The sequence below is a fragment of the Dermacentor andersoni genome, chromosome 8 (assembly GCF_023375885.2).
Source record: "Dermacentor andersoni chromosome 8, qqDerAnde1_hic_scaffold, whole genome shotgun sequence".
Lineage (NCBI taxonomy): Eukaryota > Metazoa > Arthropoda > Arachnida > Ixodida > Ixodidae > Dermacentor > Dermacentor andersoni.
In genome coordinates this window covers 22756449-22770062 of record NC_092821.1, presented here as the reverse complement: position 1 = coordinate 22770062, position 13614 = coordinate 22756449, and the positions used below count along the sequence as shown (strand labels likewise).

At 42.8% G+C, this 13614-nt stretch overlaps 1 protein-coding gene across 3 annotated transcripts in view; it reads left to right on the top strand.

The window, feature by feature from the left end:
• The first annotated feature begins 3264 nt into the window (after positions 1–3264).
• Positions 3265–13614, top strand: part of LOC126526609 (uncharacterized) — a 50475-nt gene continuing 40125 nt past the window's right edge. For all 3 annotated transcript variants that reach the window (XM_055068250.2, XM_055068249.2, XM_055068248.2), the window contains exon 1: positions 3265–3962. In XM_055068250.2, the coding sequence (XP_054924225.2) occupies positions 3582–3962 (381 nt within the window). In that variant the 5' untranslated portion in view covers positions 3265–3581. The remainder of the gene's footprint in view (positions 3963–13614) is intronic.

The following is a 13614-nucleotide window of genomic DNA, read 5'->3' as shown; positions in this document are numbered from 1 at the left end:
GGATGGATGGATGGAAGGTAGGAGCGTCCCCTTTGAAACGGGGCGATGGCAGTTGCCACCATGCTCAGATTTTTATTTTGCCTTTAATTTTTATTTTTATCTGTGTTGTGTGTTATTGAATTTCTCGATTTTCTTTAAATACGTCTTCCTACCCTTTTAACCTTATGTCACCTCTCTGCTTTTGAGCCACCAATCCTCCAATCGCCTTTTGCTAATTTCCACCGCACCTTTATTTACATGACTATCATTATCTCTGAACCCTAGGGCCTCAGGAAGGGTGACTGTGGCCGCATCGACATCGGGGTTGATACCATCACATTTTAGTATGAGGTGTTCCATTGTTTCTACATATTTACCACACACAGTACATGTGTCTTCTTCTTCGTTAAATTTCTTTTTATAGCTCCGCGTTCTAAGACATCCTGATCTAGCTTCAAAGAGTAGGGCACTGCCTCTTGAGTTATCATAAAACGCTTCCTTCCTGATCTGCTGTTTCCAGTATCGATATAGTTCTACACTATGCTTCTTTCCCATTGAATTTATCCAATTTTTACCTTCCGCATTTTTAACCTGTCGTTTAATGCTCTGTCCTTTTTCGTCCTCGTGTCTGGCATACTTACTGGTTAGCTTTCTAGTTCTTTTCCGCCATTGTGAGTCAACGCTCTTTCTGTATAGGTATTTAAACACCTTAGCTGCCCACCTGTTATCATCCAATTTCCTCAGATGTTTTTCGTATAGGATTTTACTCTGAGCTTCCCGTGCTTCGAATGACGCCCAGCCCATATCTCACTGTACTGCTTCGTTTGTGGTTTTCCCGTGGGCACCTAGTGCTAACCTTCCCACAGCTCTCTGATTTACCTCTAGTCTCGACTGAACCTCTGCCCTTAAACACAGGACCGCATTCCCGAAAGTAAGCCCCGGCACCATTACTCCCTTCCAAATGCCTCTTAGTACCTCATACCTGTTGTAACCCCACAATGCCTTATGTTTCATTATCCTGGCATCTCTTCGCCCTTTTGCTATTAGAGACTGTTCGTGCTTTTCCGTGTACATCTGCCCTTTGTTTATCCATACCCCGAGATACTTGTATTCGGCCACTCGGGGTATTTCGTGGCCTTGTATTGTAAGCTCCTGATCAGTTGTATCGTTGAAAAACATCCCACCGGACTTAGCTGCACTAAAACTGAAACCTAAACTCTCTCCTTCGTCCCCACAGTAATTAACCAGAGTTTGCAAATCTTCCTGGCTATCTGCGAACAGTACAATATCGTCCGCATACATTAAACCCGGTAGTCGTTGCTCAACAACCTTTTCGCCTAATCTGTACGACAGATTATACCCTAGACTGCTTCGTTGTAACCTTCTTTCCATGCTTATCATATTAAGCATGAACAGCAGCGGTGATAGAGGACAACCTTGCCTTAATCTTTTGTGAACCTCGACAGTTGTCGTACTCTTGATTCCTTCCCATGTTATTTCAACATTATTTTCTCGATATAGCTCCTGTAGAAAATCAATTACCTCATTACCGATACCTTCAGCTTTTAATATGTTCCACAGGAGTTCCCTGTTCACATTGTCGTATGCACCACTTATGTCCAGGAAGGCTAAATACAGAGGTATATTTTCCGCCTTAGCTATTTCTATGCACTGGGTAAGCACGAACAGGCTATCATCTAAGCGCCTACCACTTCTGAACCCGTTCTGAAGTTCTCCAAGTATTCTATTACTTTCTACCCATGACTGCATTTTTAATTTCACCGCCTGCATCGCCAGCCTATATATAACTGATGTTATCGTAATTGGTCGGAAAGATTTTATGTTCTTCTTATCACCTTTTCCTTTATAAATCAAATTCATTTTACTCTGTTTCCAGCTGTGCGGAATTTGCTTATTTGTTATGACTGCCTCCAATGCTTTTATCAGCGTTTCCTTGCTTCTTGGGCCAAGTTCATTAATTAACTTGATTGGAATTTCGTCTATCCCCGCGGACGTGCATTTTGGAACATTTGCCTCCGCCTTTTTTCAGTTAAGATTGGTCAATTCTAAGCTGTTTTCTATTATGCTATTCTGTGTTGCTCCCTCACTTGGGGCGATTACCCTATCGTCTTTTCTAAATGACTCTGCTATAACTGAAACAATGTAGTTCACAGCGTCATCTCCCTCTAAACAATTTCCTTCGGCATCGTGAATCTGTTCCTCTTTTCTGTGATTAGCTTTACCCAGCCAGCTTATATGGTTCCAGAATTTTCTTGACCCCCCTTTAGTTGCATCGCGAGCTTCAGCCAGCCAGCGATCAGAGGACTGCTTTATTTTAGCCTGGACGAGGACCTGCACTTGTTGTTTCTTTTGTCGATAATATTCCCATTTTTGGCCTATTTCCTCTTCAGATAACTGCGCCCTCTTTGCTTCTCTGTGTTCCCGAGATGCCCACCGTCGTTGTTCGATGGCCTCTCTAATTTCCTTATTCCACCAACTTCGTGGCTTCCCCTTTCCTCTCCAGCGGTTTACTCCTTTTACCTCTTTTATTTTTGTACTAATGAGTAGTTCTAACTGATTATAATCCCACCTTTCCATGGGATGTTTCATTATTGCTTCCTCTATGCCCGCCGCTATTTGCGCTATTTGCGTGTCATTTAATTTTGCGTACTCTTTTTGGCTTTCCTGTATTTCTCTTTTGAGTAGGGCTCCCAACTGTAGACTAATACGCTTATGATCACTTCCGAGGCTGTACTTCCCCTCTTCGTCTATTTCCATTATTGCTAGCTTGCTATACAATCCCTGCGACATTAAGCAGTAGTCAATGGTCGTTTGTCTGTTACGGGACTCCCACGTGATTTGTCCCTCACACTTAGTTTCTCTATTTACTATAACTAGGTTGAGTCGTTCACAGAAGTCTAGCATCAACTTCCCATTACCATCTGTGTATCCATCCAGATCCTCGATGTGGCCATTCATACCACAGCGCAGCAGCGCCAGATTTCCCTCTAGGTAATGTAGTGAGAAACTCTATGGCCATGAGTTCTATGCCCCCCCCCCCCCCCCCCATATTATGAAGCAGACGACGGAAGGAAGACGCGTTTTCAACGGAATAATCGTACGCTTTGAGCTAACTGCTTTACTTTTACTGGAAAGGAAGACAGTTTTGCTTTATCAAGAACGTGAGGTTCAGTGCCTTCATTTCAGTTTTATAAGCAAAACGTCAAGTTTACGTCACGTTACGAAAGCAAAACAAGGACATCAGCGCCATTTTGTAAGCGTCGCGTCTACGTCACGCTTCGAAGAAAATGGCGGAATTTCCAGAATAAACTGTAGTGGCTGTGGGTCACTCTAGCTGTGGTAAACGACATCACCGCCAGCACGACCGCCAGCGCTTGTGTGAACATTGTGCTAAGGAACGGAAGAAGGTGTACCGGTGCGTGTCTGCACGATGGCTTAATGTGTGGTTTGGTGCCGGTGTGCGTTGTGCGACCTTCGTTCAACGATCGATGCCGTGCCGTCGTGCGCGAGTTCTTTCAAACAGGGTCTAGCCACTGGTCTAGTCTTTCACGACTCGAGTGGCGTACAACGACAGCTGCATCATGCCAAAGGAAGACGCCGAACCACCGCGCTGCGCCGTGTGCGGCCTGCAGCGCGCCCCGAACGCCGTGCTGCTCCCTTTCCCCGACCGGCGCCAGTCGAAGCTCTACGGCGCCTGGCTCGACTTCGTGCGCGGCTGCCCCGGCAAAAGCAACTGGCTGCCCGACAGTCGCACCGGCTTCGTCTGTACTCTGCACTTCACCTCCAAATGGCTTAGGCGCACCACGGGCTCTGCCTACCACAACAATTCACTGTTACTTAGAACCGCCACGGTGCCCACGCTCTACACGAGCCCGGAGAAACGCCGCCGCATCGCCGAGGCCAGTAGCAGCGCTGCGCCCATCCAGGCGGTTGGGGGGTCGGAGTTACAAAGTACCTCGCTCGTGAGTGTTCTTTGCAATTGGCTCGCTCGGCGTCGGGATTGGTTAGATTTTCCCTTACGAACAAATCTAGCGCAAGAGCGCCTTTGTGACGCAGGGTTTGGGTGCGGGCTAGTTGGTATTCCGTTGAAAAATTAACTACAACGCGTACATAAACAAAAGGACAGAAAGAACGACGACGACAAGCGCTCGTCGTTCTTCTGGTCCTTCTGTCTATGTACGCGCTGTAGTCAAGTTTTGTAAATACGGTCCCGGGTCCGGTTGCACGTCATTGCCCTCAATCAGTAAAAAATTAGCTTTCTTTCTACAGCTCATTAAATGCGTACAAAATACCTAGACCAAAGCATATGCGACTAGCACGTGCTTGAATACAGAAAATGACATGTAGGTCAGTCACGCCCAACGAGTTGGAACATCATTTAAATGAACAAGGATTGCTTGTACGAGTAAGAGTTATGACATTGAATTGGACAAGTAGGAGCGTTAACATGCAAGGTCTAAGTGTTTGAGAAACTACATGGTCTTTTCGAAGAGTATGTACACACAGGAATCTGGTGAGACTGCACTAGGATCAGGAAACAAAATGAAGCAGATTCAAAACACATGGAGTCTGAAACAAAGGTTTGTGCATCAATTTATGTACACACTGGCTTTGGTACACATGATTATAGGAGGAGTACTCAAGTTGTCTGAGTAATTTGTTTTTTTTAACATGGATGAGGCATTGTATAGATGCTTATTTTACATCTTGGCACTGAAAGAGAACGCTGTCATGGTCATTTCGCAACACGACACTTTGCATGCCATGGTAATGAGGTCTTCCAAAGCAATCCGATGCATTTTGGGAGGAGATACTGCAAATATGGAAAGCAGAGGCCTGTGAACGGTGAAACACAAGTCGTCGTGGCATACGTATATCCATAGTGCGCCCCCTATAGAAGCGCCACTGATGGCCATCTAGTGGGCAGTTTCAAAAGCAAACTTCGGAGCAGTAGCTGATGACAACCCTTTGCAGCATGATGACTGAAGTGTGCAGCTGCGATTTCTCTTTTGTTCGGGTGCCAAACTGCTTGTTTTGTAGCGACAGCTGCAGGAAAGGCGCAAGCCTCCATGAAAGCAGACATGTACACAATGTTACCAGAGTTTGGGATAACCTAGTCCGCTTACATGGCAGATGCATCCCGCAGACAAGCATAACAAAGCCCGGTTACAAAGTGGAAATAGTGTTAAGCAGCCATTTCAATTTGTTAATTATATCTCAATCATTATCTTTTTTTAATTCTACCCTGCTGCGTTACTGTTGATGCAGACTTGTATCTCAGACAACTCAGCTTGTCGCAATGCCGGCACACACTGTAGTGAACTTACTAGCGGTGAATGCACATGACATCATTGAATAACTGCCATGAAAATTGCCTCATGAAGAGCAATTGTGAAATTGTTAATGCAAATGCATACATTAATCAGGCCAGTCACCAAACGCACAGATGAATAATAGTGTGAGTTAGCACTGCACCGCCGTTGCATACGCCAACAAACTGCCCTTCATAGAAGTGTTTTGTCTGCTTGAAATTCTCTTAGTGACCGGCTTCGAAACTTACAAAGCAAACGTCTTACCAGATTATATTTTTTTTATGTTACTGAAGAGAGAAGCCATATGTTATATTTAAAGACGGAGCAGCGCCAGCGAAGGTAAGTGGATGCTGGCGGCAAGGCCGCCCTTTCCAGCATAAATGTTGCACTTCTATGCCACAATGGATATTAACAAAAAAATAATATGATCACCAAGTGCGCACGAAAAAGGCACCAAGCTGTGAAAAGAAACAAAGTACTCTGTGCGGTAACTCCGCAGACAGCAGCAAGCTTTATTGACTTCACAAACGACTCGGAATTCTTTCAGTGAAAGTGGAACAGCAATACCATATGGAGCAGCTAACAGCAATCCTCGTCCTGAGCTACCTCATTTCTAAAATATTTTCTAACTAATCACAGTGTCGAGGGTGTTGTCAGGCAAAAAGAATAAAGCTTTAAAGAAGCACTTTATCATTCAGTCATTCATCCAACCAGTCTGGTAAAACACAATGTGATTTAACCCGGCTGCAAATGAGGTGAGGTGAAAACCTTGTGCTTAATAAAAGTTGACAACAGTTCTACAAAAAGGTGAGGCGTGCAGACAGGACACAAGAGAAGAGAAGTGAACAACACGAACGCTGACTGTCAACTGAAGGGAGCACCGAGGCGAAAAAAAACAAGAAAGACGCAAAACTCATCTGCACAAGCTCTGGAATGGCATCACCACGTGACAGTCGGGTACATGTGCCATTCTACGGGAGAGATAACTGTTAAGGCACTTAAACTCTTCCTTATGTAAAGTAATCAAAGGCTTTGATTACTTTTTGCATAATGAATCCTGACCAACTAGCTCAGCTTTTTGTCGTTCTAAACAGTTCTGCATGAAACAAGTAGCAGCAGTTCAACATGTGCGAAGCCATGCATAAAATAGATCCAATAACATGAAGTGCATGACAGCTGGTGCGACAATTTAGCGCATTGCATCAAACCAACAAAATCAGTGCTTGCAGGCTGCAGCAGCTTTAACACACAACACAAAACACTCGTGCTCTCCAGCTAGAGCAAAATAGTAAAGAAGCAGCAAACGGTAGCGGCAAGGCATGGTGGACAAACTGAACTGAAATGTGGCTATGTTGTGATCAACCCTGTCACTTACCCAAGTAAACATCGAGTGGGACAAGCTTCACAGTGACAGAAAGATAGCATGGGAACAAGAAGTTTTCTACCAAATGGTGGTGCTCCATTGCTCCCACACATGAGGCCTCGCAGGGAATGAGAAGAACTGTGTCACTGGCGACCTTTTAGGGATTTGAGCACCTCATCACACAAGAGTTGCTTTTCAACATGCCTTGAAGCTTCAGCCACCGCACACATGTGGTGGGTGTTGTTTATTTCACGTCGAAAATGGGAATAAAACAAGATCATGAGCAAGGATGCAGAAAACTGCAGCCGATGGGTGCCTCCTTCCAGAGCGCACTTAGCAAGGCCATCACCAGTGGCGCATCCATTGGCGCACTCTACACATACAATTCATGAGCACCCCTCACAGAAACATGATCGCTTGCTTCCCCCAATCTTTGTAGATCAAGGGGAACCAACTGCACACCACATATCTCTCGCACAAACACTGGCGGCCATTTGCTTTCAGGTTTATATAGGTCCATGTTGAAGTCACCCATGATGATGATGGACAGCATGTTGTCCTTGAACGGGACACTGAAGGCAAATACTAAGTCAAGCTAAAGGGATAGATTAGTGCTTGAGTATCTCTAGGGCTTCAATATTATTGTGAACAGAGCCTTAATAATCGAAAAATTGAGGTAAATGTAAGACATGATTAGAGACGCCCTCGGGACATGCAAGCACTTGCCCGATGATGAAAGCCCTCCTCAGTGAAATTCTGTCCCTAGTGCTCAACTACTCGGTGCTAAAAACATCCTGGTGTTATATTGTAAGATGAAAAAAAAATGCTACTTCTTCAGTTCTATTTCATTTTTAGAAAAAATAACTCATTGACATTGTTGTTGACAACGACGTGAGTGGTCAAAAGGTTTCATTTGCGCTCGACTTAATTAATTGATGAAATTATGATGATGATTAATCGGAATTCATTGAGGTGCTGGGGAAATTCCTTGGGTCGTCACCAAAGTCCATCGGAAGGGCTCTATCTTCTTTTACCCCTTTCAGTGGGAGTCTGTTGCATAAGTAGTGAAGCATAACAAAGTATTTTCTTTTTGCAGGTGCGATGCTATTATATTTTACATTACACAGTCTTTTTGTTTGTGAGATCATTTACTCGGCTGCCCAGTCCTGCATAAAGCCCACTTTGTCTTGAGTAGGCTGCAAAGAGTTCTGATTATCCATTTTCGAAAACCCGCCTTTACAAGTTGCGCACGCAGCCTATACTGTTTCGTAGTACTTTTCTTCTGGATCCATACGGGCAGGCAAGGCTCACACACAACCATCTGTTACTTAAGGAACGGCTTTCAAAGATGCTGACTTCTCTTAACTGTGTTGCACATTTGAAAGACCAACTGCAATGAAAATTCATTTTTCATAAATTTGTTGTAAACGAGTCGTTCATGCTATTGAAGCAGTCTCGGAAAGGCTACAGGGCTGCTCTTTGTCAAATTTCCTTATCAAGATCCTTTGAGTAGCACCCAAGCAGGCGATGCATGCACCTGGTGGTTAGCAGAAGTACGAGACCATGGCCTCGAATATTTGCAGTGCATGGTGTTCTGGAGAGTCATGCTGGCCCTCAGTGCTCTAAATTCTGCATCATAAGCTGGGGGAACAACATAAGCAAATTTTAGGAATGGAGGGTTCACTGGAACACAATTTTTCACACTACGACAGGCTACTGAAGGCGATTCAAACACAAATGAAAGAGATTAAAAATCTGCAGACGACAACTGTGAACCTAAGTGCGAAATCAGACAGTCTGTCAGATGAGGTCGTGCAGATGAAACTAACAATTGAAAGTTTAGGAGAGTACTCTCGGAGAAGTAATATGGAAATGCACAGAATACCTCAGTCAAGCAATGAAAACCTGAGAGATATCTTGAACAATTGGACTGGCAAATTGGGTCTGACTAAGCCAATGGATGGACAGCTAGAGGCAATTCACAGAATTAGAGTTAGGACAGGGTCAACTCCGTCTATACTGGTTAGATTCTCTAACAGTTCAATTAGAGATGCATGGCTAGCCGAAAGACTTCAGCTAAAGTTCGATAAAATCTTCATTAATGAAAACCTGACATCATATGCAAGGAAGTTGTTGTGGATGCCGAATAATGCAGCTAAAGAAAAGTCGCACAAGTTCGCGTGAGTGAAGAATGGTAAAGTACTCGTAAAAAATCAAGAAGGAGCCAGTGTTATCAGAATCGAAAATGAAGCGAGTTTAATGAAAATGACGTAGACATAGAAGTAGAATCCAACTCAATTAAAGGCTGAGTAAATTACTGGCAGAGATACACCTGCAAGGAAGGAAAAACTGCATGCCTTGATCTGATTCACATTAACATCAGAAGCATACACAGAACAGATCCCCATACACAGCATGGGGATCTATGAGAGCTTTATTTGGAGCCATATAAGAACTGGTTAGATGTGATTATCCTTACTGAAGTGAGTGTAGATGAAACCAATGCTAAGTTATATCAAATAAAAAATTTTGAACAATTTTCGGTATGCCGTCACGAGAGAAGAGGAAGAGGTATTATACGTTAGAAACAATTGGCTATGCGAAAGACTGACCATAACTGTAAAAGAAGCAGAGATACTAGAGAGTTTTAGAATAGTGGCCCCAATATTTTGGGGCCCCAAAGAGCTTTGCAGGTGTTAGCGTTGGGGCACGCAGGAGTGAAGAGCTTTAGAATAGGGCTTTGCGTTTGCGGGTAGCGTCTTGCGCTGACAGCGCCACTATGGCGTCAAAGAAAAGCTATTAGAAATAATTAAATAAAATATACCATTTTATGATAGGAATAGTAATTTTGACTTGAGTGTATTCGCATTTAATTACAATTTAGAGGTTATTCTTCAAGCAGCAAACAATTAGTTGCACTTAGTTTTGAGCAACAAACCCAACTTTACGTGCCTTCACCAGCCAAGCTTAGCCGTGTTAGGCCTACGAGCCATAAAATCTGCACTCGACTTCGGAATCAGCGGCATCTAATGAATCAATCTTCATAACACACGCTAGTTGAGAGAAAGCGCTAACCGCAGTCACTTCTCTTAGTTTGCGAACTTCACGCGTTACCGCGAATCAAACCCAGTTTGGTGCTAGGTTAGAGCCGTCGCTTCGATAGGTGCCGCCATGTTTGTTGACGCAAAGCTTTTGGGAACGCTATTTGGGCTCCCACTAAACCGGTGAAATAGCATTCCCAACGCAAAACCCAAATGCAGTTTGCGTCTCGCGCATGCGCAGTGGCTTCGACGCTATTTCTTTGGGGCCCCAAAGTGTTTGGGGCCCCTATTCTAAAACTCTCTACTACTGTTATCAGTCGAATGTGCACGTGCATCATTCATAATCAGCACTATCTACAGGCCACCAGGTGCATATAGGCACATTTTTTGGGGAATCGCAGCATCTTTTAACGACACTAGAGAAAAAACAGAACATAATTCTGGTAAGTGATCTCAACATAGATACTTCTTCTACTACTAACAGTTATGTCAGTGACTGTTTCACTCTCATTTCAAGTTATGGCTTAGAAAATAACTTCACAGGGGTCATGCGAGAAGAATTCTTGGGGAACAAACTTAAGACGTCATGTATTGACCACATACTAACGCGTGTTGCTAGCATGCAACCTGTAACAAGGATTGTAAACGAAAAAGTTGCTGACCATTATTTAATTGCTCTCACAGTGTTCAGTGAAGACTTACCCATTTCACATGGGGAAACTAAACAAGAATTCCATATCTTCGATAACCAGAAGATTGATAGATTAATTAAAGAATATCATTGGGACACTTTATTAACACTAAATTATTTACACGCGTACGAGAAGCTAACTGGGAAGCTACAAGGCTCAATGTGTTATATAGAACAATAACAAAAATAATGAATAACATAGCATACGGAACAAACAACTCCATCAGCCACAGTGAGCTGATGGCAGAACATGGTATATTTGATGTTAAACAACTTTTTCTCTCTGTGATATTTATGAAGCATTATTTTGATGAATCCTTTAAAACAAAAAATATAAAAGCTTGTGATCTGCGCAAGACTGAGATATTCTTTCGGGCTAAAGCATTCACAAACTATGGTAAAAGAATGAGATCATATTATGTACCGTTCTACTTTAATAAAATACAAGTTCCCAAAGTATCGTCATTCAGGAAAATAAAAGATTGTGTACGTCACACGGTTCTGACAAGTGGCTGGGAATAGCAGAAGCAAACCATGTGGAAGGACTTTTTCTGATGAAATTTCGCTAACAATTGTATAAAACAGACTATAGTATTGTGTTCTTTCTATGTGTATTGTGTTCTTTTTACTTTCTAATAGCGATTGATGACTGCTACTTTTCTAAAACATAGACAACTGTATATGGTGAAATAGAGCATTGTGCTGTACATACATTTTGCTGCTGTAATATGTCTTTGCTTAAACTATTGCTCGTGCAGGAACAAATACTAGAAATTAGTCGAGCGATGCAAGAAAAGGGTGAGGGAATGGAAGGGATTGAAATTGTGTACTTACCTTGTTGAAGGCAAATACATAGTGGTCCGCATAAAAGCATTGATGCTTTCGCAGACTACAGGTTACTGTTTGTGGCACATGTAAGAAATTTAATTTTGCTATTGTACTTTTTATTTTTTATCTCTTCCTACTGTTTCCTCTGTTCTTAAGCTCAAGACTGACATTCAGGCGAGAGCACTGCCCAGTCTCGCTCAAAAGCATCATTGCTTTGGCGGGCTTTGGCGGGCGGTATTGTTCTTGTTTGTTTTTTTTGCTTTTATTTATCAGAAACGTCTATGTCTGCAAGCTCTTTGTGACACATCCACTTCTGTTCCACACGTTAGAATTTGCATGGAGGCTCTTCTACGTCTACACTGTATGAATTTAGGCTTTTTACACGCCCAAAGATCTTTCTGCAGCTTACCTTAAGTAAACTAATTAAATAAATTAATCTTAAATTTAATTTTAAATATCATTTCCCAATGCAAAACATGCACATGAATGTTTTATAGCCTCTTCTGCAACATATTGTCACATGCTATCCTTCTACTTGAAGAGGAAGGCCCTGATTCGTTCTTTGAGACTTAAGCGCCATCCATGTCAAGTTATTATTCCAAATTCTGACTCATAATTGCCAAATTTTCTTATTATGGTGTTTTTTTACAGGAAACAGCACAAAATATTTTAAGTGTGCATTTATTTAAAATCTGAGCCATTATTACAAAAGTGAAGTTTAACAGCACTATGCCATGTACTGTGAGATACTCACTCTTACGGGTTATTCCAGTGGCAAAGTCAGAGCAGCTGACTTACTCTGCGAGTAGGCACCTCTTTCTGGCACTGAGCAGTGCCTCCAAATTCACAATTGGAACACAAGCCACACTGCTGGAGGACGTAGCATGAGAGAGGGAGTGGGAGTTCTCTACCGGATTCATAGTTACGCAGGATATCTTATCCATGGTCACACACTTCCACTCTTCTCTACCAGTGTCATCTGCCTGTCTCTGGCAGCTTCAGCATCACTGTCTGCGTCCAATTCATTGCACATATCAGAACTTGAAGAATCTGAGTCTGGGATGTCACTATCAAATACCAGAAGACATGCAGCACACCTTGACATGTCATGCATAGGGTCCGCCATTGGCACGAAAAAGATCACGGCACCATTAAATGTTGTGAGCTGGAAGCGCACAAAAATGCACACATAAAAAAAATATCTCATGCATAGTTCCAGTCCAGTCTGCCGATTTTCAGGGAGTGGCTTCGACTGCTCCATGGAATGATCACTGCTCGTGATCTGCTCTCAATCTCCCACTGGAACATGCATTCGTACCCTCGCTCTGTCATTTTAACACACTTGCTCCAAAAAGAGAGAAAATGTTGCTTCGTCTTTGCCATTAGAATACATCAGTAGAAGATGAGCTGACTGCATGGAGAATATCAGCGTCTTCTTCACTTGAAGAGCAGTGCACTTCACCTTCAGAATCATTGAATTCATTGGTGAAGTCATTTCTTTCTTTTCTCTGAAGAAGCCAATGAAGTTTGAGCTGTTAGCAGCGCCATATTTAAAGACCCTCGTTGCCAACTTGTTTTGCTTGCTTCACCAGAATAAGCTCTAGGAGAACTGCTTATTTATTTAGTTGGTAGTTGCTACAAGACATACCTGCTGCAAACAAGACGCACACAAAACAAAGACACATACATTGCCTGTGTTGTCGGGTGCATGTCTTTCTTTTGTGTGTGGTCATATGTGCAGAAAATATGTCTTACAGAATAATCTTGCTCCTGCTTTCACTGGATCGTCTGCTGCCAGAAGCACTGAGACGGAACAATCTCATTTATGACGTAGCGAGGAAATAAAAAGTACTGTCGAGGAGCAAAGCTCGGCCTTGGCCATTTTCACCAGAAACGCATGGATGAACACAGCTCATGCAAGGCACATAAGGGGTTAAATTTTTGTGAGCCATGGGTGGTTTTATGTAAGCTTCAGCTGAGATATTATTGCGTTTGCAACGTTTAGCCTGTAGGTATCAAGCAGCAGTTTTCCGCTGAGTTTTGGCGCCGTATGTTACAATGAAACCTGTTCTCGGCACACTATATTGTGCATGGTAGCTGCATAAAAAAAGTTTTAACTTTCTTTTTTTACCTGCCATTGACACTTGTGAATGAATCAATAAAACAAAAAAATTCTATAAGTTTGGCAGAAACATTGGAGGGTGATTGTCATAGTCAAGTTGTAGCCTCAAAGTATAGACCTGCTTAGATGTGCTGCTGGGGACATTTATCAGTTATCTTTGTTGGTCAGTGCTGTGAAGTGTGTGTTCGATGTAAAGTTGCCCTGCCTGCAGTATTTGCCTGAGTTACAAATCACATGAAAATCATTTCCAGGACAGA